Raw genomic sequence first — 24,997 nt, 5'->3', positions numbered from 1 at the left:
ACAGATCATCAAAATGAAAATGAATAAGGAAACACAAGCTTTAAAGGATACATTAAATAAGATGGACTTAATTGATATTTATAGGACATTCCATCCAAAAACAACAGAATACACTTTCTTCTCAAGTGCTCATGGAACATTCTCAAGGATAGATCATACCTTGGCTCACAAATCATGCCTTGGTAAATTTAAGAAAATTGAAATTGTATCAAGTATCTTTTCTGACCACAACGCTATGAGACTAGACATCAATTACAGGAAAAAATCTGTAAGAAATACAAACACATGGAGGCTAAACAACACACTACTTAATAACCAAGAGATCACTGAAGAAATCAAAGAGGAAATCAAAAACTACCAGGAAACAAATGACAATGAAAACACAGTGACCCAAAACCTACTGGATGCAGCAAAAGCAGTTCTGAGAGGGAAGTTTATAGCAATACAATCCTACCTTAAGAAACAAGAAACATCTCAAATAAACAACCTAACCTTACATCTAAAACAATTATAGAAAGAAGAACAAAAAAACCCCTAATTTAGCAGAAGGAAAGAAATCATAAAGATCAGATCAGAAATAAGTGAGAAAAAAATGAAGGAAACAATAGCAAAGATCAAAAAAACTAAAACCTGGTTCTTTGAGAAGATAAACAAAATTGATAAACCATCAGCCAGACTCATGAAGCAAAAAAGGGAGAAGCCTCAGATCAGTAGAATTTGAAATGAAAAAGAAGTAACAACTGACACTGCAGAAATACAAAGGATCATGAGAGATTACTACAAGCAACTATATGCCAATAAAATGGACAACCTGGAAGAAACGAACAAATTCTTAGAAAAGTACAACCAGGAAGAAACAGAAAATATAAACAGATGAATCACAAGCACTGAAATTGAAACTGTGATTAAAAACTATCCAACAAACAAAAGCCCAGGACCAGATGGCTTCACAGGCAAATTCTATCAAACATTTAGAGACAAGCTAACATCTACCCTTCTCAAACTCTTCCAAAATATAGCAGAGGGAGGAACACTCCCAAACTCATTTTACGAGGCCACCATCACCCAGATACCAAAAACAGACCAAGATGTCACAAAGAAAACTACAGGCCAGTATCACAGATGAACATAGATACAGAAATCCTCAACAAAATACTAGCAAACAGAATCCAACATCACATTAAAAGGATCATACACCATGATCAAGTGGGGTTTATCACAGGAATGCAAGGATTCTTCAATATACACAAACCAGTTAATGTGATACACCATATTAACAAACTGAAGAATAAAAACCACCTGATATCTCAATAGATGCAGAGAAAGCTTTCGACAAAATTCAACACCCATTTATGATAAAAACCCTCCAGAAAGTAGGCATAGAGGGAACTTACCTCAATATAATAAAAGCCATACATGACAAACCCACAGCCAACATCGTCCTCAGTGGTGAAAAACAGAAACCATTTCCACAAAGATCAGGAACAAGACAAGGTTGCCCACTCTCACCACTATTATTCAACATTGTTTTGGAAGTTTTAGCCACAGCAATCAGAGGATAAAAAGAAATAAAAGTAATCCAAATCAGAAAAGAAGAAGTAAAGCTGTCACTTTTTACAGATGACATGATACTATACATAGAGAATCCTAAAGATGCTAGCAGAAAAGGACTAGAGCTACTCAATGAATTTGGTAAAGTAGGAGGATGCAAAATTAATGCACAGAAATCTCTTGAATTCCTATACACTAATGATGAAAAATCTGAAAGAAAATTAAGGGAATACTACCATTTACCACTGCAACAAAAAGAATAAATTATCTAGGAATAAACCTACCTAAGGAGACAAAAGACCTGTATGCAGAAAACTATAAGACACCGATGAAAGAAATTAAAGATGATATAAACAGGTGGAGAGATATATCATGTTCTTGGATTGGAAGAATCAACATTGTAAAAATGACTATACTACCCAGAGCAATCTACAGATTCAATGCAATACCTATCAAACTACCACTGGTATTTTTTACAGAAGTAGAACAAAAAACTTCACAATTTGTATGGAAACACAACAGACCCCGAATAGCCAAAGCAATCTTGAGAAAGAAAAAGGGAGCTGGAGGATCAGGCTCCCTGACTTCAGACTATAATACTACAAAGCTACAGTAATCAAGACACTATGGTACTGGCAAAGAAACAGAAAGATAGATCAATGGAACAGGATAGAAAGCCCAGAGTTAAACCCATGCACATATGGTCACCTTATCTTTGATAAAGGAGGCAAGACTATACAATGGAGAAAAGACAGCCTTTTCAATAAGTGGTGCTGGGAACACTGGACAGCTACATGTAAAAGAAATTAGAACACTCCCTAACACCATACAAAAAAAAAACTCAAAATGGATTAAAAACCTAAGTGTAAGACCAGACACTATAAAACTCATAGAGGAAAACATAGGCAGAACACTCCATGACATAAATCACAGCAAGATCCTTTTGGACTCACCTCGAAAAATGGAAATAAAAATAAAGAAATGGGACCTAATGAAACTTAAAAGCTTTTGCACAGCAAAGGAAACCATAAACAAGACGAAAGGACAACGCTCAGGGCTTCCCTGGTGGTGCGGTGGTTGAGAGTCTGCCTGCCAATGCAGGGGACACGGGTTCGTGCCCTGATCCGGGAAGATCCCACATGCCGCGGAGCGGCTATTCCCCTGAGCCATGGCCGCTGAGTCTGCGCGTCCGGAGCCTGTGTTCTGCAACGGGAGAGGCCACAACAGTGAGAGGCCCACGTACCGCAAAAAATAAAATAAAAAAAAAAAGACAACCCTCAGAATGGGAGAAAATATTTGCAAATGAAGCAACTGACAAAGGATTAATCTCCAAAATCTACAAGCAGCTCATGCAGCTCAATATCAAAAAAACAAACAACCCAATCCAAAAATGGGCAGAAGACCTAAACAGACATTTCTCCAAAGAAGATATACAGATTGCCAACAAACACATGAAAGAACGGTCAACGTCATTAATCATTAGAGAAGTGAAAATCAAAACTACAATGAGTTATCACCTCACACCAGTCAGAATGGCCATCATGAAAAAATCTACAAATAAATGCTGGAGAGGGTGTGGAGAAAAGGGAACCTCTTGCACTGTTGGTGGGAATGTAAATTGGTACAGCCACTATGGAGAACAGCATGGAGGTTCCTTAAAAAAACCAAAAACAAACTACCATATGACCTAGTAATCCCACTACTGGGCATATACCCTGAGAAAACCATAATTCAAAAAGAGTCATGTACCACAATGTTCACTGCAGCTGTATTTACAATAACCAGGACATGGAAGGAACCTAAGTGTCCATCAACAGGTGAATGAATAAAGAAGATGTGGCACATATACACAACGGAATATTACTCAGCCATAAAAAGAAACGAAATTGAGTTATTTGTAGTGAGGTGGATGGACCTAGAGTCTGTCCTACAGAGTGAAGTAAGTCAGAAAGAGAAAAACAAATACCGTATGCTAACATATATAAACTAAAAAACAAACAAACAAAAATGGTTCTGAAGAACCTAGGGGCAGGACAGGAATAAAGACGCAGACCTACTACAGAATGTACTTAAGGATATGGGGAGGGAGAAGGGTGGGCTGGGACAAAGTGAGAGAGTGGCACGGACATACATACACTACCAAATGTAAAACTGATAGCTAGTGGGAAGCAGCAGCATAGCACAGGGAGATCAGTTTGGTGCATTTTGACCACCCAGAGGGGTGGGATAGGGAAGGTGGGAGGGAGAGAGACCCAAGAGGGAAGAGATATGGGGATATATGTATATGTATAGCTGATTCACTTTGTTATAAAGCAAAAACTAACATACCACTGTAAAGCAATTATACTCCAATAAAGATGTCAAAAAAAACCCTGCTGTATAAAAAAATAATTCAAAAATTCATAAAAATTTTTATATAACTTTTCAAAATTATATTTTATGCACTAAGGCTGTAAAAACTGAAGGCAGTAATTTGCTTGAGACTATACGTTAAGAGTACTAGAAGGAGACCTGTTAAAATAGAAGCTCTACATTTACTGTGTTTCAGAGTGTGCTCAGTTTCTTATCACTTCAAGAAAGGGACGTATAAATGAAGTTACTTTTTGTATTGATGTTACTTTTTCTGAAAACTTAACATGCAAAATCTTAAAAAATAAAGTACAACTTCATTAAGTAGAATTTCATTTATCAGAGCCTGTTGTACCCTTCAAGGATTCCAATCTAAAAGGTAAATTCAATTATTTTTACTTTATTGTACTTGGCAAGGCAGGAAAATGGCTCATATGTTTTAGAAAGAATGTGAACAATATAAATTGTTTTTATGCAAAACTTACACATAAAATTTTAATAATTCTTTCCCAATACTCATTAGCTAAATATCAACTCATCATTCACAAAAAGTATGTGATGTACAACACATTTTTTAAAGATAGCATATCCCAAGTTATCTTATGTGAATCAAACCTAATTAATAAACAGAATAACACTCTTATTAGTTAGCAAATACTTATGCTCACTATGTACCACACTACATGCTTTAAAAATCACTCATTTGAATCATCATAACAACCACATAAAGGATGCACTATTATCATCTCCATTTTACAAACGAGAAAAGTAAGGCACCAACAGGTTAGTTAACCAAAGATCTCTTAGGTTCTACTTGATGGAACTGGAATCCAAACCCAAGCTGTCTGGCTTTTCACTAAGCTATGCAGTTGCCCAACTCCTGCACAACTCTCTGAAGTCTAATTCTACTGAAATGAAAAGACAGTCCTCACTCAATAACCCATAAACAAAGTCAAAATATTGATGACAGGTGAAATAACTAGGAAAGAGGATTACGGGACTATATCTTCCCTCCCTCTTAAACTTTATTACTGATGTGAGATTCTCACATAACTTCATACCTTAAGTAATTATCCATACCTCCCCTCTTATAGTTTCCCCAACACTTTTGCCCAAATTAGCACCTTTCCTTCAGAGAACACAGAAAAATATCCTTACATCTCTGTTATCTTCAATGGGGGAGAAAGGAAGAGGACTCAAAAATGTGACCTTTGAATGTGCTCACCTTCTAACTAGCTCCATTTCTTTCTGGCACAGCTGTTTCCAGTATCTGTTACTCCATTCCCTTTTACCATCTATACTCCACCCCTACCACCCCCACTGACACCAGACTTTCTATTCTGTTCCACTAGTCTACATGTCTACCTCTTAGGATATTTTTTTTTAAACAAAACTATGAAGAGAAAAGAAACAACATCTCCCTGGCCCTTTTAAACATTTTACATATGACTGTCTTAAGTAATTTACAGGGCTGCTTCTAAATATCTTTTATTCACATTACACATGTGCTCCCTGATCTGACGCCTGCCTATCTACCTAGTCTCATGTCCTACTATTCTCAGCTACATACCAACAATTAATGACGTTGACATCTGCCAAACCTGCCAGGTTCTACTGGCCTCTATCCTTTTGACATGCTATTTTCCCTTCCAGGAATGTCCCTGTCCTAGAACTTACACCTTCACAACTCAGTACAAACTCCTAGCATCACCCCCTGCCGCCTCTCTCAGTTCCAACATTAAGACCTCTGTGAAGTGCTCTGCCTGAACACTGGTTTCTGTCAAAGTTAAGTGGCGATAAGATCTACCTCATACAATTGTCAAAAAGATTAAATGTGAGTGTATGTTACAACACCTAGCACACAGACTAGCACTCTCTCCTGGGGGCTTTCCATCCTATGCATTTGAGCAGTGTGCAAAATACAATCGTTTGCTTTTTATTCCCACCACTCACTATAGTGTAAGTTGATGTTCACTGCATTAGATTTCTAATGCCTGGAGCAAAAGTACTCAATATCTGTTGATGCTACACCTTTAACTTACACTATGTTATATGTCAATTATATCTCAATAAAGCTGGAAAAAAAACTGTTGTTGAAATAAAATTTTCAGTGCCTATCATCACACTGGGAACTGGGATCACACAGCAACTGATAAGTGACAACACTGAGCAGTTCTCTTTCTAAAAATACTAAGACTGTGGTACTACAATTTTCTTCAGAAGCTTACATTTTTTAAAGATAACTATTTTTGAAATCTTTACTGTGGGAGCAAATATCCTGATGGACATACATTTAATAGTTTCACACATAACTCCTCGTTTCCACTCCTCGTTTTCCATCAGTGCTATAATTTCTGCTTATACAAGATGATCTACAAGGTGCATTAGTTCTTTCAAACAGATCCTTGAGGAAAATGATCTACCTCCATGAAGACTGTTTGTGTGTATGTATGGCGTAGGGAGAAATGTTTGGTAGCTTAGGTGTACTAAATGCTTTTTTTTTTTTTTTTTGCGGTACGCGGGCCTCTCACTGTCGCGGCCTCTCCCATTGCGGAGCACAGGCTCCGGACGCGCAGGCTCAGCGGCCATGGCTCACGGGCCCAGCCGCTCCGCAGCATGTGGGATCTTCCTGGACCGGGGCACAAACCCGTGTCCCCTGCATCGGCAGGCGTACTCTCAACCACTGCGCCACCAGGGAAGCCCTAAATGCATTTTTGACTTAGGATATTTTCAATTTAGGAGTAATTTATCGGGACATAACCCCATCATAAGTTGAGGAACATGTGTATTATAGTATCGTTTTTCATTGTTGAAAAAGTTGAGGACTTCCGTGGTAGCGCAGTGGTTAAGAATCCGCCTCCCAATGCAGGGGACATGGGTTCAAGCCCTGGTCCAGGAAGATCCCACATGCCGCGGAGCAACTAAGCCCGTGCACCACAACTACTGAAGCCCACAGGCCTAGAGCCTGTGTGCTCTGCCACAACAGAAGTCACCTCAATGAGAAGCCCGTGCACTGCAACGAAGAGTAGCCCCTGCTTGCCGCAACTAGAGGAAGCCCGCACGCAACAATGAAGACCCAATGCAGCCCAAAATAAATAAATAAATAAAAGTTAAGAGGACATTTTTTATCTTACTAGCATTTCCTAATTTAAGTGATATTATCTCCAAATGCTACATTTTGTGACTTTATAGAACTTAATCAGAAAAACATTAAACTTCTGTTTTAAATGAGTTTCAAAGTGAAAATGACAAACTTATATTTAAAACTCCTTTTTAGGTTTCTACTACAGGTAATATACTTCTTCAGCATTGCCTACACAGTACTTGAAAATGTCCCCCCGAAAGATCTAACCCACCTATGTCGTTTCCAGAGGAATAGCTTCCATGGCTTTCTGTCTCCTCCAGGGACAGTATCTTGAACGATGCTAGAGGAGTAGAACCTGGCTGAGTAGAGATCATTCCTCTGAATCGTGTTACCGTCCATGTCCGGACATGATTATTATCTGCACAGACTAGGAGAGAAAAAGAGCACACTACAGTTGTTAAGTATAGATTATGAGAGCACCAACAAAATCACTTTTATAAACATGTTTTAACTTTTTTCACTATAATTTACAGAAAACAGATCGTAGCACATTTTGAGTGGCCAACAGTTTACTTATCTTAAAATTACACTTAATTTGTACCTAGCCAACAAAAATGAGATAATTGAATATGGTTTACCTTGCTGCAAATATAACGTATATAAGTAAAATCTATGGATCCTTATAAAAGTAGCCTGTAGGGTATGAATTTAGAGGTTAAAAAAAAAAAAGGTGTATGTAAGAGAGAAGATGCTGAATATTTTTCTGTTCTGTGGCTAAACTCCATTGTAAACAAGTTGCCTAGTTAATTTTTTCCAACCATATAAATTGTTTCTGCTTATGTTACTCCAATATTAAACAACCAAGATCAGGAGCTACTGAGAATTTATTGGCACAAATAATATTTGTCAAAAAGCTTACAGGAACCAGTTATTTATTGCTCATTCACAGCTGCATCAAGAAAAATTAAGGTTTCAATACTAAAGCTGAGAATTATTTTCATGAGAGTCTGCATTTAAGAAACATATCCCAATTAGCTTTATTTTTCATGGTAATATTAAGTGGGTATATATTGAGATATCTCCTAACAAGTAATCTATTTCTGTTGTTTTTTCTGTCTGAATAGATACTCTGCTAAAAAATATAAACCAAAAAAATGATATCATTAATGTAAGAACTGTACTTTTGTGTCATGCCTTAATAAAAAATGTATTAATTTGCCATGTATTATGAACTCATCAGTATCTACTAGGAAAGTATCCAAAATTTCTTATATGCACACAACATTTCCTACTGGATAAAATGTCACAGTTGCATATTTTAAACAAAACTTTGGAAATTTAATTTTGGCAAACAGCAATAAGAATAAAAAGTGTACACATGTTACTTATACAAAAAAATTCTCAGTTCTCAGATGCCAGTTTTGTGGTGAAAAAGAAGACATTTACTTCTAGGCTACTGAATCAGCTTCATAGGAAATAATTTCCTACTTTCATTAAGCTTACTAGGATTCAGAAAAATAACAAATACTTCTAGCTGACTCAAAAATGCAATTATGGATTGGGATTGACATATATATACTAATATGTATAAAGCAGATAATAAGAACCTGCTGTATAAAAAATAAAATTCAAAAAAATTGCAATTATGCAATTTTGTTAGTATTAATGATTATCTAACATTTCAAACCTACATGAAATACTTGTGTTAAAATGCCAATTTAACTATGTAGTTCTTTGACATCACATCCAACAATAACATCATTACCATCAAAATAATATCAACTGCTACTAAGTATGGCATTGTCATTTAAACATCAAAACAATCTTGCAAAGAAATAGTCTATTTTCTCACAGGACCAAATTACCTCATTTTATACAACATTTATTCATAAGGACTATGCTAAGTGCTGAGAATAGGGTGGAGAACAAAAGCTTCCGCTGCTGTAGAAACTTACTATGTTCTAGAAGAAGGAAAGAGATGATAAATAAGAAACAAAGTGGTAAGTCTGTGAAGAAAACAAATCAAGATGCTGATAGCAGAAAGTGCCTGTTAGAGAGAGGCCTGGATAGTTTAGACAGGGTGGCCAAGGAGGCCTCACTGAGGAGGTATTTGAAATGGGACCTGAATGTCAAGGAGAGACAGCGAAACAAACATCTAAGAAAGAAGATGTCAAATGAAAAGAACAAGTGCAAAGGTTCTAAGGCAATTTTAAGAAATAGAAAAGCCAATGAGTTAGGTATCACGAGCAGTAAGGAAAGTGACATGGGAGGCGTGGAGAAGTGATGTGCAAGGTGAGCAGGACCCGGAACAGGAAGAACCGTATTAATATGTCCATTCTGTATATACAGAAAGAAGCCATCGGAAATCAGATCTGCTTTGCATTTCTTTCTTTTTCTTTTTTTTTTAATTTTATTTTTGGCTGTGTCGGGTCTTCGTTGCTGCTATCTCTAGTTGGGGCGAGCAGGGGCTACTCTTCGTTGCGGTGCATGGGCTTCTCATTGCGGTGGCTTCTCTTGTTGAGGAGCACGGGCTCTAGGCACACAGGCTCAGTAGTTGTGGCTCGTGGGCTCTAGAGCACAGGCTCAGTAGCTGTGGCACACAGGCTTAGCTGCTCCACGGCATGTGGGATTTTTCTGGACCAGGGCTCGAACCCGTGTCCCCTGCATCAGCAGGCGGATTCTTAACCACTGCGCCACCAGGGAAGTCCTGCTTTGCATTTCTAAAGATATTTCTGGCTGCTGTGTGGAACACGTACCATAGAGAGCCAAGACAGAAACAGGGAAAGAATGGAGTAACCTAGCGGAGAAATGCTGATTTGAGCTAAGGGGCTGGCAGCAATGGACACAAAGTGAAGTAATCAGACTTGTGATGTATGTTGAAGCAGAGAAATGGGACCTACTGATGTATTACACGTATGCGGAGGGCAGGGGGAGGCGGGTACAGTGCGAAAAAGGGAAGAATCAAGTGTGATTCCTAGATTTTCAGCTTGGGTAAATAAGTAGTGATATTGTGTACTAAGATGGCTTTTGAGACAGAAATCAAAAGTACTATTTTATCTAGGTTAATTTAGAGATGCCTATTAAACATACAACCAAATACTAAGCACAAGCACTGGATATACAAGTTTGGAACTCTGTGGATGGTCACAGGTGAAGGGAAAGTCTGGGAGTCACTGGCATGTAGATAAGAATATTCAAATCACCAGGGAAAGTACAGACAAAGAATGGAAAATCTAGAAAGAGATCTGAGGCAATCCAATACTTAGTAACTGGGCAAAAGAGGAGGAACCAGCCATACAGAGTGAGAAAAACTCCTCAGCAAGGCAGATATTAGATGAGTACTGCTCTATGAAAGGTTAAAAAAGAGACTGTTTCAGAAAGGCATAATTACATCCAAAACAATGAGACATTCAATAAAAGCATATTCATCCATCCATCCATCCATCCATATATGGACAAGCTATTTCAGCTCCATTTGGTGTTTAATTAGTGAAAGATGCATCACCTTTTTATATTAGGCAGTCTTCATATAAACAAAGCTGATACATGAAAAGGATGTTTATAAAAATTTAAGTTAGGCAGGAACTGATCTACAAAAGATTTAATGCAAGATTGTTTTAAAAAAGCAAACTACTGATACACCTGACTCAATTCAATTTTCATAAACTCTTTCAGATATCATCTATCATAGACAATGAATCTCATGATGGAATTTTACTTTGTGATCATTTTATTTTGTGTTAGGCTAATTTTGCTTGAAAATCTGTAACTAATTTTTTAAGTATCAAATTAGTATCTAAATGTTAGAAACATATATGACTATGAAGAACAACAAACCCACAAATGTTATTTTCTTCACATCTCTTTACACATTTTACTAAGTTTTAACATTAGTAGTTGATGTTAGTTAGACTACTAACATTCTACTAACTTTAGCATTAAACCTTAAGACAACACAACCAAATTTATATTATATTCATACTTGAAAAATTTCTCTAATAAAAAATTCTTCAACAGGATTATGATAAATATTCTGAAGTAAAATATGCCATAAGAACCAAATTTTAAAATAGAGAGTAAGTGAAAGATATGATGCCTTCTAAATTTATGTATACTACAACCAGACAGTATCAAAGAAACCTCAGAAGACAATCACAGTATCTCTTCAGTTATTAAACTTTTCTACCACTTTTTCCTGTATGTTTTTCTTACATAAAACACTGCTTTTATATTCTTTTAATTTGTAGGAGTCTAAAAAATAACACCCAAGGCAAGGTTTTACATTACATGAGGTAGACCTCCTTACCAGTACTAATAAAATCACTTTACCTGATACAAGATGCTTCTCTGAGAGCATGATTTTTGTGACGGGACTTCGGTGAACTGTGAAGGTCTGAAAAAGCTGAGGGCCTGACCCAACCGTCTCTGGGTGCTGCACAATTACTCGTACTGCTCCAGAGCTCGTACCATAGGCAATCTCAATCCAGTTACCACTGACACCTAACCAAAATGAAAAATTGAAAGGTGATATAATAGAAGACAATAAAAAGAAAGCTGCCCTTGCAAAGTGTTCCCTGTGATAGAAGAGGCAGAGCTGGATTCAGCACTTGTATCAGCCCCAAATCCAGTTCAGCAAAGAAATCTTAAGACTTCTCTGACCATCTTAAATTCATTATTTTCTTTACAAATCTTTTCCTAACACTCACTCCAATACAGAATTGTTCACATTCTCCCTTGTACTATGTATTAGGTTCTATCAGAGCAACTCTAACACCCCAATTCTCTATTTCCATGTCTATCTACCTCTATTCTTTATTGATAAGAGACTGAATCATAATCATTTTTTAATCTATATCACCTTACAGAGCGCCTGAGACATAGTAGGTACTCATTAAGTGTTTAAAGAATAAATCTGACATGCTAAGAACACCATTGCCACAACATAGTATTCCTAAAGCAATACTCCATATTACTTCTAGCCTTGAATGACCATGTTTTACTTCTGCCACAATACTGAATCTTCTCTTTGAATAATCAAGTAATCCATGTACTATTCAACAGTTTCAAAACTGTTAACTATGGGAAGATATACCCATTACATTGCTTACATCACACTTACCTATGTTGTTCTCTTCTAATTATATACAACTAGCTCATGACGTCAGGTTCATCTGTGGCTTTTTTCTCAAACAAGTGCCCAGATTCCATCATATATTTAAGACAGAATGGAGTTCAGTGACCTACATTCCTTAAAAGCGTCACAGAGAACCTCTTAGCTTTGACAGCTGTTGCTTCTGATTCACCTGAAAATACTGGAATCGAAGGAAAAGGGCATGCTATGGAAAACTCTTCTCAAAACTTAAAAGGCAACTCCATTCTTGTGTCTTAAAGGAAGACACTGCCACCACAAAAAGAAGTTTTTGTCTCCCTTTTTAATTAGACTGGGGGCGGGGAGGGGAGCATATCTCATTCTAGAGCAGGGGTCAGCAAACTTTCTATAAAAAGCAAATAGTTTAAACTTTGCATGCCACACTGTCTCTGTGACAGCCACTCAACTCTGTCACAGTTGCAGAAAAGCAGCCAAAGACAATACATAAAACTATTAATAAAAAGAGCATGGTTTGCTGACCTCTGTTCTGGAGCAACATAGTTTAAATCCTACAATTTCAATCAAAATCATCTGTGCACACCAGAATCTTTCTTTCTTTCATACCGAAGATAATGATTTATTACAATGCATTCAATGAAATGATTATACAAGTAACATATTCAAACGATTAATACTACTAGCCACATGTAAATATTTCCTAGAATTCCTTTCATTACAGGTAAATTTTGAATTTTGCATTTATGTTTATCTTTCACTCCAGAATATAAAAATTCTTAGTAATTTACAGAGTTAGTTTGTTAATTTCATTGTAATGGCCTTTGAAAAAGTAGTAAGTTATGGATACTGAGGTTTTCCAAAAGTTAAATTCAAAATTTCCCAGAGAAATAAGCTCATTGTGTCTAAAAGCTTTTGTTGTTGTTATTGAAAAATAATAAAGCTCTTAATTTCAAAATGAAATCAGCTGTCACAGGAAGGTAAATGTGCAGATAAGTTTAAAAAATAATTTTAGTTATTATTATAATAGTAGGGCTTAACAATACAATTCACAAGAGGAAAAGTTCTAACTTCCCACCTCAGATTATGTTTACTGGTCATGTCTGACTTCAGTATAAAACCAAACATAAACTTTAGACTCTAAGAGATGAAATCCTCAGCACTGCAGTTCACCAAAACAAAGGGCCAGATTAGTGTTACAATAAACCAACGAATAAACATACATTCTCAAAATAACTTCAACAATTTATAATAATTTTTCTATGCACTAACTTGTTTTGGGTGTGAGGTAAACACTCAGAGCAGTAATAGCATCATTTGAAGGATCGTGATAAAGTTCGGTTACAAGAAGGTCGTTATCCTTCATTCGCAAAGGGAACTTCTGCATATCTAAAAAATAAAAAAAATTAAATAGCATTAAAATAGTGAATCTATTTAAAACTAAAAAAGGTAATATTTTCTTGTTCTCATTTTAAAAATCATACTAAATAGGACCACACTAAGTGCCTGACCACTTACCTATATAATATATTGATCCATTGTTACATCCCAGTAGAAGGAACGACCCAGCAGTGTCATAACTAGTTATAGGAACAACGTCTTGAACCTGATGTAGTGAGAATATTGTTAGATGTCAGTTATTAATTACAATCCATATTTTCTGCTCAATTTCCTCAAAATTTTTGAGTTTTTTAATAAAAAGGATACTAATATCCGATTTAAGTAGGGCTTAGAAAATACTTTCTTCACACACACACACACACACACACACCTCCAAGGGGAACTCTGACCTTTTAAAGCTTTTTAAAAAAATTTTTTATTTCCAACAGCAGCACTTTCCTTTCAGAATTTACTCATCTCCTTTTTCTGCACATGACTGTGAGGTCACAGCACACTTTAGGACTGGAAAACCAAGTCTGACCAGGCCCCTTTCTCCCTTCTCTCTCTCATAGAAGAGATGAAATGACCTGCCCAGAATCAGAACTAGAAAACAGATCAACCGACTTCCAGATAGCACTCGCTCCCTTGGTAATTCATTACCATTTCTTTGAAAAGGTAGTCTTCTCTACTTTCATATTCCCCACTAAATACTTCACCTCTATTTCCTAGGAAAATGGCCAAACAAGTTCTCAAATGCTTTTATTTTCTCAAGTACCAGAATAAAAAAAAATCAGTTTTCCAAGCCAATCAGTCTAGTTACAAATTAATGAATGCCTATGTGTGTGCCAAGAGAAAAGCAAAGGGCATGATTTTTACTATAAAACAAAACAAAAAACAAACAAAAAGTGTTATTGTACTGGCGATGAGATCAAACTGAATCATCCCTATGTACAACCAGGCCAGACATGCATGTGAAAGTTTACACACAACATTTAAATGAAACATTTTTTATGTACCAGATATTATCCAGGTGAACAAGTACTGGAATGGATAAGGGATGTGAAATATCACTTTTGCTCTGTAGAAGCTTAGAAACTTGTGGGCAAGAAAGAAAAATAAAGACAATTATAATGTGATAGGCACATTAATGCCTATCACATTATACATTATACATTATTTAATGTATAAACACAGGGTGTGCAATACAATCATAGAAGAGGGAGAAAGGCTTCCCATCTCAACCCCAGTCCAGGGAGAAGCACAAAGATCAAGGAAAAGTTCAAAAAGAAAGTAAAGCTTGAAAACTACAAAACTAACTAGGAGTTAGGTAGAGAAAGGGAAAGCACACTTCTGACAGAACAGCAAATATAGCAAAAGAGTCTAACTAAAAACACAAATTTAAAAACAGCTAAAACTTGGAAATAATGATTCCTAGAAGCTGTTCATGTCCATGAGCCTAATTTCTGTGTGGGCCTTCTGGTGTCCTGCATGGTTGTAAGTTACACTAGAAATATCTCTGCAAAGACTCAATGACCACCCCCAACCCCAGATCAGGTTTCTGTCTCATCGGAGCCCAACACGTTTTGTAGCAGGTAAACACCGACAACTTCTCAGCGACAGGAGTAGAGATGTCTGAAAAATGCAGGGAAGGCTGCTTCACTGACCAATTTTCTTACACCAAGTGCACCGTTTTAGCTCCAGCACTCCAGGAAGAGCTTCAATTCTAACCAGAATCTTCACAGTCAGAGGCTGGGGATAGGTAAGGCCATGCGATTCCTCTCCCTCTGGACCCATTTTTCAGTGAAAGAGCAGCAGCAGCCTGGAGCTTTCCCAGGCACGTCCTAGACAGATATCTGACCTTTCAGTTCTCTGGGAGGACGGGCTCCAGGACTAGAGCCTTCCTACCTCTTTTCCTGCAACCCCTGAGCATGTCCTGCTTTTCTCCTCAGTACAAGGAGAACAGGGAAAGCAGAGGATAAGTAAAGTTAGGTTACAGAGGAGTTGGTACTAAGTTCTTCTCTCCCAGCATAAGCAAGGAGCCAGCCTTTCACGGCCTCCTCTTCTTTACCCCAACAGCTTCGTGTCAGGAACCTGAGACACCATACTGATTAGTGTATTTGGTTCAGTCATGGTGATCACAAACCTAAGGTGGAAGTGGGTCTTCTCTCCTAACGTTGCATGCAGTGATTATCATTAACTCCTATGTAAAAATTTAAACGATTTACATTTTGAAAACCACTCTCTCTTCTCAAGCAATACAAGGCCCCTAGAATCCTTTAACCACAATCTCTACCTGCATGATGATCACTGTTTTTAACATCAGTATGTTTTAACCCTCACCCATTACTTTTTAAAGACTTACTTAGATTCACCAACACATCTACAAATTCTCTGGCTAGTCATGTTTACTGTATTCCACTGCTTCCTCTTCTAAGTATAAATAACCTATCAAAGGGCGTTTCTATAGAGGTCCTTCCACTGAAGGTTATAAGTGACAAACTTTGTCTGTATTATCTGAAAACATCTCTCATTCATGTTTGAATGATAGTTTTACTGGATGTGAAATCCTAAGTTGAAAGTTATTTCCCCAACTCACTTGAGAATAGCCTATTGTCTTCTGGATTCTACTGCTGGTGATGAAGAGTCTGTTTTAAGTCTAACTACAGTGTACCTCTCATTACTCTGTGGACACCTTTATGGTACTTTTATCTTCTATTATTGGTTGGCCGAAAGCTTCGTTCAGGTTTTCCCGTAAGATCCTATGGAAAAACACTAATGAACTTTTTTGCCAACCCAACACATCACCATGTGTGTAAGTGTGAATCTCATTTTATTTAGCCTTGATGTATTTCTTTAATCAGTAGAGTCATGTCTTTCTTCAATTCTTCAAAACTGTTAGCAATTATCTTTTCTAAATTGCCCCATCTCCACTGTTCCTTTCTGAAAGTGATTTTCTCATTTTTTTTCTTTTCATATTTTCTCTCTCACTCTTTCTGCTTCAGCATGAATGATTTTTTTCAAATGTGTCTGTCAATTCATTGTCCTTCTATTTAACACATTAAGTAACAGTTTTGTTTTGTTTTTAATTTTCAATGACCTTTAAATTTCTCCTCTTTCATTTTGCTTCTTTTCTGACTGGTCCTATTCCTTCATTATAGTCTAGTCCTTCTTCTATCTCATTAAATAACTTCAGAAATTTATTCTACATTAGTTGTCTAATTGTTCAATTATTTTCAGCTTTGGGGTACATTTGTACTCTAACTGCTAACATTTGATGACTCTGCTAACATCTGATGACTTTCCCTCATTTGCTTTCATGTTTCATGTGTAGTTTACAAATTTGGGGAGGTTATGGACTCACTTTCAGCAGAAAATACTTCTTCTGCGGAGTCCTGTGCGCCATATCTTGTGAAAGTTCAGTTTCATGTCCACATCTGGAAATGCAAATGGCCCTAGACCAGCTTTTTACATTAATTTTTCAAATTGGAGTTCCCATACTTACCTTTGTGTTTTCAATTCACACATTTGTACTCCTAATTTGATTATTTTGGTCTCAATTTCTCATTGATGGTTTTCCCCTGCACCACCTCTCCCCAATCCAAGACACTAAACACAGGTCAAGCTTTCTTGTTCCAAAACTGTTGAGCAAAATTTTCCCATTCTTCTTCTCAGGGACTGAGGCAGATCTTTACAGCTTCAGCTTTTTGCAGGAGGCTGATTTACACTGTCCCATGAAGCCATGCCTCCTATTCCTGGTAGAACCCCAGACCCCGGAGCCTTTACTCTGATACGTGACATGCAAATATGTATAAACAAAAAAACAAATAAATGTAATTCGATACTTGATATAGATACAACATATGCTGCTTTAATATTTTTACCCAATATTTCTATATGTCAGCTGATTTAGCTATGTTACTGTAAATCCTAAGTAAGCAAATATAACATAGGGTAGTGGTCAGTACATAATAGACACCAAAATGTCAAGTCTTCTTACCAATAACTGATCTAATTCAGCTACATTACTGTAAATCCCAAGTAAGAAATACAACGTACTTGGGATACTGTTCAGGACATAATAAGACACCCAAATGTCAGTCCTCTCCAATGAATTCTGGGCCTAAGATTCCAATGCCCACCTTATTCTTGTTCCTAACTTGCAGGGGTTCATAAACCTATTACAAAAACAAAAAAGTAAATCCCACCAAACCCTACTTGTGACAGCAGTGCTACAAGTGCATCAGAGCACAAAAGAAGAGAAGCTACATCAAATAAGCCTCCCTAGTTCTTGTCCAGCACAGAAATTCACTTTGACTCCTTGTTCCCACAGCCAGTATTTCCTCAAGCTCATCCTCCACTGTTCATTTAGAGGCCAGGCTGTGACTCAGATGGTGACTCTGGCTGAAGATCTCTCATCTTTCAGAATGAACACCGACAGAGCTCTCTGATCCTTTAGCAATCACAATACACAATGACTTTCCAAGACTTCCAACACTGTCCCTCTGCTTTGATATGAGAATGAAACATGTATAATCTATGCTTCCAATATACATCTAAATTTAAACTTGAACAACTTGGGAAATAATGCCTAAAGTTACTATTCTGCCACGTAACTCAGCCTAGGCCATGTATTTGAAACACTAATTCCTTATTACTAATTTTCTGAAGTCTAATGAATTGGAATTAAACAAAACGAAGAAGAAAACACTGAATCTTTCCTTCTAAAACATAATTTCCTTTTTTCTTACCCAAATCAGATACAATACTCTTATAAAATTTTCATTAACATTTTATTGAAGCTGTCCTAATAAGAAACTGCTACACCAAAATATCACAACGGCTTTTAGGCTCAAAAACGCTTGCTCTCTCGCTCTCAGGCTCGTTTGTCTGACTCGTATACCTCAAATCAATCTCGACTGTACAGCGAGAGTCACAAACTACACTAGTTGTCCTGTGTACCTTCTGTGTCACTCATGGGCAGAACTGTTGCTAAAGGCCAGATCAGAACCCGCTCATCCAGTGCCACAGCAGCCAGCCTCAGGTCAGAACTGTCCATTGAGGTTTGCAGATCAGACACTGAGATTTCATTACATCCTAGCTCTGCACTGCACTACCAAAAAAATAAATCATCTATCTGGGCTAAAAGTTGTAAGGCTTGTTTGCTGCATGAATGCTCGACTTACCCCAGGTCTTCCTGAAATGTAATAACAAACCTACTTAGTCAGCTATGGTTTTCAACTCATGCATATACCAAAGAAGAAGCAACAGGTTATAAGTACAGGACTAAACGCTTAAGGTGAAGTATCCACTTTGAGGATGCTAGTGTAGTTTTTGGGATCTCAAAATATGAAAACTTTTATATGCAGTTGTGACATTAGTAAAAAACAAAGAAACATGTTCCTGGGCTTCCCTGGTGGCGCAGTGGTTGAGAGTCCGCCTGCCGATGCACGGGACACGGGTTCGTGCCCCGGTCCGGGAGGATCCCACATGCCGCGGAGCGGCTGGGCCCGTGAGCCATGGCCGCTGAGCCTGCGCGTCCGGAGCAACGGGAGAGGCCACAACGGTGAGAGGCCCAAAAAAAAGAAACATGTTCCTTTAGAAACCTAAATGCACCTTCGGAGTTGTATGGCACAGATAGCACAGCTTCTCAGAGTCACTAAAAGCTCACTTGACATAATTAGCCAAGTAACTTACCTGAGAGCAGATCTTCCATAAATCATTAAAATCCACATTCCTCTTTACAGAAGTATCACCAGCTGAAGAATCCCTCTGATCGACTTCCCTCCACCTCAACTTTAGATCAACCTGCATCAGTCTTTCCCCACATTCCTTGGCCCATCACTTTCATGGTAACAACCTTTATAATGCTTTTTCTGTGCCTATATGGAAGGTCCACTCTTGGCTAATATATGTTTTCTACAAACATGACTTCCATGTCTCCACCTAGCATGAAATTTAACTTTCTCCGATTGCAATCTCTCTCATCGGAAGTCATTCATTCTCTCACCATTTCCCCAGCATCTCAGGCGCGGCCGTACGACCTTAAGAATGTCCCTCCACAAGCTCAGCCCAATCACGACATTCAATTACCCTATCTCTGCCCAGACTGCAGCTTCCAGATCAACACACCACTTCTGGTGAGAAGCTGGGCACATGGATCAGTTAGCTTTTTGTCCCATTCTCCATTACTGTTCTGGCACCTAAATGTTCACCCTGATGACCCTTACAGTTCTCTGACCACTATTTCAACTACTTTCATCTTTAAGTCAGTTCAACACATGATTTAAATGGCTACGTCAATGAGAACTGCTCCAACTCCAAAACCTTAACTCCAGTCTTCGACCACAACAGTTCCCACTCCTTGTAAGTCATCAACCTGCTTTCACATCCCTCTAGTCCCTTGAATCCCTGCATCCCCCTCTGCTGACCTGGCACTCCTTCACTTCTTGATCTTACAGTTTCAATTACTTTGCCATTTCACGTTTTCTCATCCCTTTGTGTGTCATACCCATTTTATTACATCTCCAATCCTGAATCAGGCCAACACTGTTTTCTTTTCTCTTGCTTCTGTTCCCAGTACTGAGGATTAAGGAAGAAACTCACATAGCTGTACCAGCCAGGTCCATTATAAAGATTTATAATCTCTGCAATCCTTGAAACACACTTCCAGTGTCTTTCTCCTCCACAGTGCGCCTTCCTCACTCTTCCATCGCAGAGAAAGAAGTCTCTCTACTCTGTTGGGGCAACCCCTCCAGCTGCGTTCTAGACCCCATTTGCTTCTATGGCACTAGCAACCATCTCCATTCTTTCAACCTTCAAATGCTTTCTCTGTCAACTCCCCTCTCTGACTAACAAGCATGCTCAAACTTCTCCCGTCCTAGAGAAAAAGTAAAATAAAGCACTGAGTATCTTTTCCTCCATCTAGCCTTGATCCTTAAGCTATCACTTTCTTTCTCTGCTCTCCTTTACCACCAAACTTCTTGAAAGACACTCTGAATTTGCTAACTCTAATCTCTGATCTTTTAATTCCTTAGTTCCTGCAATCTGCCCCCCCCAATCAAAATCTAATTAACTTATTAATACATCTGCAAATGATATCCTACTGACAAAACCAATGTCATTTCTCAATCGCATCATATGTGTCACTTTGGCTCTTGGTTTCCTATCTTGTTCCCTTAAGAGCTAATGTTCCTCAGGATTTTAACTTTGGCTTTTCTTTCGCTGCAGATATCCTCGCAACGGAAAATCTTACCAATTCCCATTTTTCAATTACCAAGTATTATGGTTTCCAAATACTTTTTTCTAGCCCTTTTCTTCTTTCCTAAATTCCAGAGGGGTGCTTCCAACTATATACTGAGCTCCTGTATATGGATACCCACAGGAATCTCAAAGTAAACATATTTAGTCATTCTAATTATTCCTCACACTATCTACCAGCATATATGATTCCCCTCCTCTGTTCCCTATCAATGTAAAATATTACCAGCCACTCAACTGTCAGAACTAGAAATCCATCTCTCTCCTTTAATTTTTCTCCATCTAATCAGATACCAATCCTTATCGTTTTAGGAAGGCTTATGAAATGTTTTTCAGATAGTCTCATCTTTGCCATCTACTCATTTTAGTTGAAGCTCTGCCTCTTTTGCTGCATTACTTCCCTGATCTCCAGTGCACTTTTCATATTAGCTAGCACTGTTATCTTTCTAAAACATGGATCTGGCCAAGTCACTCTCTGCTTAAAGTCCTTTCATTTTTCCCCTCCCCTTCAGAATCAGGCAATAACCTTTTTTTTTAGTCTTATCTCCTTCCTGTTCCTCTCAAGTACTTGAAACCGTTTAATTTGCTATCTTCTTCCTTGAACAGGCTATGTATTTTCACACAGAACTGTGCTCCCACTCAGGAGATGAAGTTTGCCTGGACTACTATTCCCAAGGCATGAAACTTAAAACATTTCAAGGAAATAAAGAAATGTCAAACCAGTTTAAAAACTCACTCATCTTCCAAAGTGACTTAAAATTCTTGAAAATGTAATCAAACTTGTATCCAGAAGCAAACTTAGCAGTAAATATATTCAATATTCTATACAGTAAGTCCCCTACATAAGAACCTTCAACTTGCAAACTTTCAAGGAAGCAAACGTGCGTTTGCATGTCCAATCACGTAAGTTAGTTCACATGTCTGGCGTGCACTGTCACGTGCATGCATCCTCTACAAGTGGTTGTGCTTCTGTGTACTTTACTGTACAGTACTGTACAGAGTACAGTAGTGCAGTATCTTTATTTTGAGCCCAGGATATCTGGAAGCAAGCGTAAAGGCAGCGGTGATGTAGCTGGTACTGCTAAGAAGAGATTCACGACACAGGAAATGGCAAGGGGATTCTCTTTATCTAAGGAGGCACTGTTAGTCTGTTCACTCGATGGCAGCCCCCGTATGCCAGGTGTTGTACTGTACTACTGTACTTTTCAAGGTACTGTACTGTAAGATTAAAAATGTTTTATTTTTTATTTGCTTTTATGTATTATTTGTGTGAAAAGTATTATAAGCCTATTACAGTACAGTATTATATAGCAGATTGTGTTAGTTGGGTACCTAGGCTAACTTTATTGGACTTACAAACAAATTGGACTTACAAACACGCTCTTGGAACTGGACTTGTTCGTATGTAGGGGACTTACTGTATAATCAAAACAGAAACAATATGAATTCCACAATAAAGCAGATGCATAATCAGCGTGAGTTTCAGAAATAACTTCATTTCTGCAATATGCATTAGTTAAAACCAACCTGCCAGTGCTGGGTGACAGCATTCCACACTCCCACTTTCCCTGTATGACTCGTGGCCACCAACTGGTTACCAATGAAGAAGAGAGCATCTACAGGAACACCAAGGCTGAACACTCCTTAAATGATAATAAAAAATAGAGGTTAATCAGTCACCATCTTTCGAATTAATCAAAACCCAGATTAAAAACATCTTTTAAAGGCATCTCATTTCTACAAATTATGTTCCAGACACTTTGGGAACCAGAAATAAGAAACTTGTAAGCTCTTAAGCAGCAGACAGAAGTCTACCCCAAGAAATCCCACTCTGACTGAACAGCTTGTTACCTGAAGCTGTGGCTCCCCAACCTAGCTGATCATCAAAACAACCGCGTAGATTTAAAGTGAACAAAATAAAACAGAAAGAATCCTGGGATTCCTGGATTCATGCCAGACTCACTAAATCAGAAAACCCACTGCATTTCTATAAAATCCACAGGAGACTTAGCGGCAGCCTGCTCATGGACCCGATATTTGAGAATCACTAATCTGAGGACACAGACTTGGCAACCTCAGCTATCCAGAATGTATCTAGAAATCTGGAAATAGGCAAAAAAGAGAAGAGAACAAAACAAAACAGCAAGAAGCCACACTGTATTCAAAACAAACATTCAGGCCTTTATCAGAGCTCATTTTAAACCTCTTGTTTCCCAACACTGCAGATCTCAATTTACTTCACTCCAAAGACACTAACTATACTAGGCCATGGGATTAAAAAATATGAGAAGATAAACAACAGGGATTTACTGTATAGCACGGGGAATTATATTCAGTACCTTGTAACAACCTATAATGGAAAAGAATCAAAAACAAGTATACATATACATATATATCCGAATCACTCTGCTGTACACCTGAAACTAACACAATACTGTAAATCAACCAAACTTCAATAAAAAAAAAAATAAATGTAAGAAGACTGGATATTACTAGGAACTTAAGATTTAAAAGAACAAAATACAAACAACCAATTTTAATGCAATAATAACAGAAGGATGCACAGAGTACAGTAATAACCAGAGGAGTAAAAGAGGGCAGGAAAAGGAGCTTGAGCATATTTCTTAGAAAAGAAGCCATTTGAGTTGGGTTTTTTAAAAAGGTGAAAAGGAATTCATCAAATTGGGGGATCAGGAATGGGTAAGCCCAGGGAACCTGAGAAAAAAGGGAAGAGGGGTTGCAGGTGAGGGACCTTGTAAGGATAGCCCACATTAATAGCAAAAGAGCCAAGAATGTCTCGGCTCACCTTGGTATAGCACGTATGGCCTTACATAGTTGGCTCTCTTTAGCTGAGTACTACACCAGCAGGGAGGAGATGCTGGGTCGGAATCCTGGCTCTGACAATACCTTTCTTTGCCACCTTCAGGTTCTTACTTACCTGATCTATAAAATTGGGTCCGAGCTAAATGTCTCAAGGCTCACTTTCACCTTAAAAATGTTATAATCCAATTTTGACATTTAAATAGTATTCTATTACTTGAAAAGCACCTTATGAGAAATACCTTTTTACCTAATTATGCTAGAAAATAAGACTCACTATAAAATATTGTTTTATGTGTATCTTTAGCTGTTTCAAGTATGTTTTATTTTTAAAAAAGTACCCCCTCCCCCCCAAAAAAAGTACCTAATGTGTGACAACACAAACAATTTTCTCAGCATCTAGCTGAGAAAAAACAAGGATTCACAAGGCTTTGAAGAACTTACGGGGAGGAACAAACCAATTAAATGCGACTGTAATATGTTAAAAAGCATAAGCCAGAAAAGAAAACTGATTTCTTTCGAATCTTACACGAATGAGGGGTATTTCTTTACGTTCAGAAGTGTACTATATACAAGACAAGACCAGTGGCAATAAACAACACCTTGAAAATTCTTAACCAATCTTGAAAAAGCCAGGCATCTAGCAGAAAGAAAAATGATATACACTGGACAAAAATGAAAAACAAACAAATCTGGAAAGTATTGCTAAGAATGTCTTCCATATGTACATTTTAACTTTTATGTACTCGTAAATACATATTTATATACATGAATAGATCATCTCAGCCCAACCTGTCAACCAAAAACACCGGAGCAAAATAAAACACAACACACATACAAAAGCTAATAAGCTCTCTGATCAGAACTGGCTGAGAAATTAACTTGCCACTTCAAAGCAGAGAGTAATCATTTCACATGCAACTTCAGGGACTCTCATGTTTTAGTACTTTAATCTTGATGCTAGACAAATTTTCAGAACATGTTAAGATAACTATATTCAGTACTATGGGCTATGTGAAAGGTAGAAATAAAAACAGGAAAACCAACAAACACTGATTACTCGAGAGAAGAATGAGATTCTGGGAAATCAAGGAAGACATTCTGAATGATCTCAAGAAATTTCAAGTGTCACCCCTGCTTAGACTCAACAATGCTGACCCCTATCCACAAGGAGGACACCAGTATAAGTAATGACGAGCTCCTGTCTTAAGGAGCCCTGCTTAAGACAGCAATCCAGTGGCAATGTCTTATGTAAATTATAACAAAGGCGCTCAGCCTCTGGGGAAGCTCTATCATGGATACACTAACCCTAACAATTTTCTTCGGATGGTGCCCTCAGGTCCTAAAGAATATTTGTAACAACAAATAATCTGTTTTACATGAACAAATTACCATCTACCATCTCATAAGGTAGCTACTGACCACACCCTTTTTGTTTTTGCGGGGGGGGG

General features: G+C 37.8%; 1 protein-coding gene across 2 annotated transcripts in view; it reads right to left on the bottom strand.

The window, feature by feature from the left end:
* KCTD3 (potassium channel tetramerization domain containing 3) overlaps positions 1–24,997 on the bottom strand; it is a 69,946-nt gene that overhangs the window by 11,600 nt on the left and 33,349 nt on the right. For both annotated transcript variants that reach the window (XM_007466315.1, XM_007466316.1), the window contains exons 10-14: positions 22,254–22,369; positions 13,608–13,695; positions 13,362–13,478; positions 11,315–11,485; positions 7,257–7,412 (exon numbers count right to left, since the gene is read on the bottom strand). In XM_007466315.1, the coding sequence (XP_007466377.1) occupies positions 7,257–7,412; positions 11,315–11,485; positions 13,362–13,478; positions 13,608–13,695; positions 22,254–22,369 (648 nt within the window). The remainder of the gene's footprint in view (positions 1–7,256; positions 7,413–11,314; positions 11,486–13,361; positions 13,479–13,607; positions 13,696–22,253; positions 22,370–24,997) is intronic.

This window comes from Lipotes vexillifer, unplaced genomic scaffold (genome assembly GCF_000442215.2).
Source record: "Lipotes vexillifer unplaced genomic scaffold, Lipotes_vexillifer_v1.1 scaffold139, whole genome shotgun sequence".
Lineage (NCBI taxonomy): Eukaryota > Metazoa > Chordata > Mammalia > Artiodactyla > Lipotidae > Lipotes > Lipotes vexillifer.
This window is presented reverse-complemented; position numbering and strand designations above follow the sequence as displayed.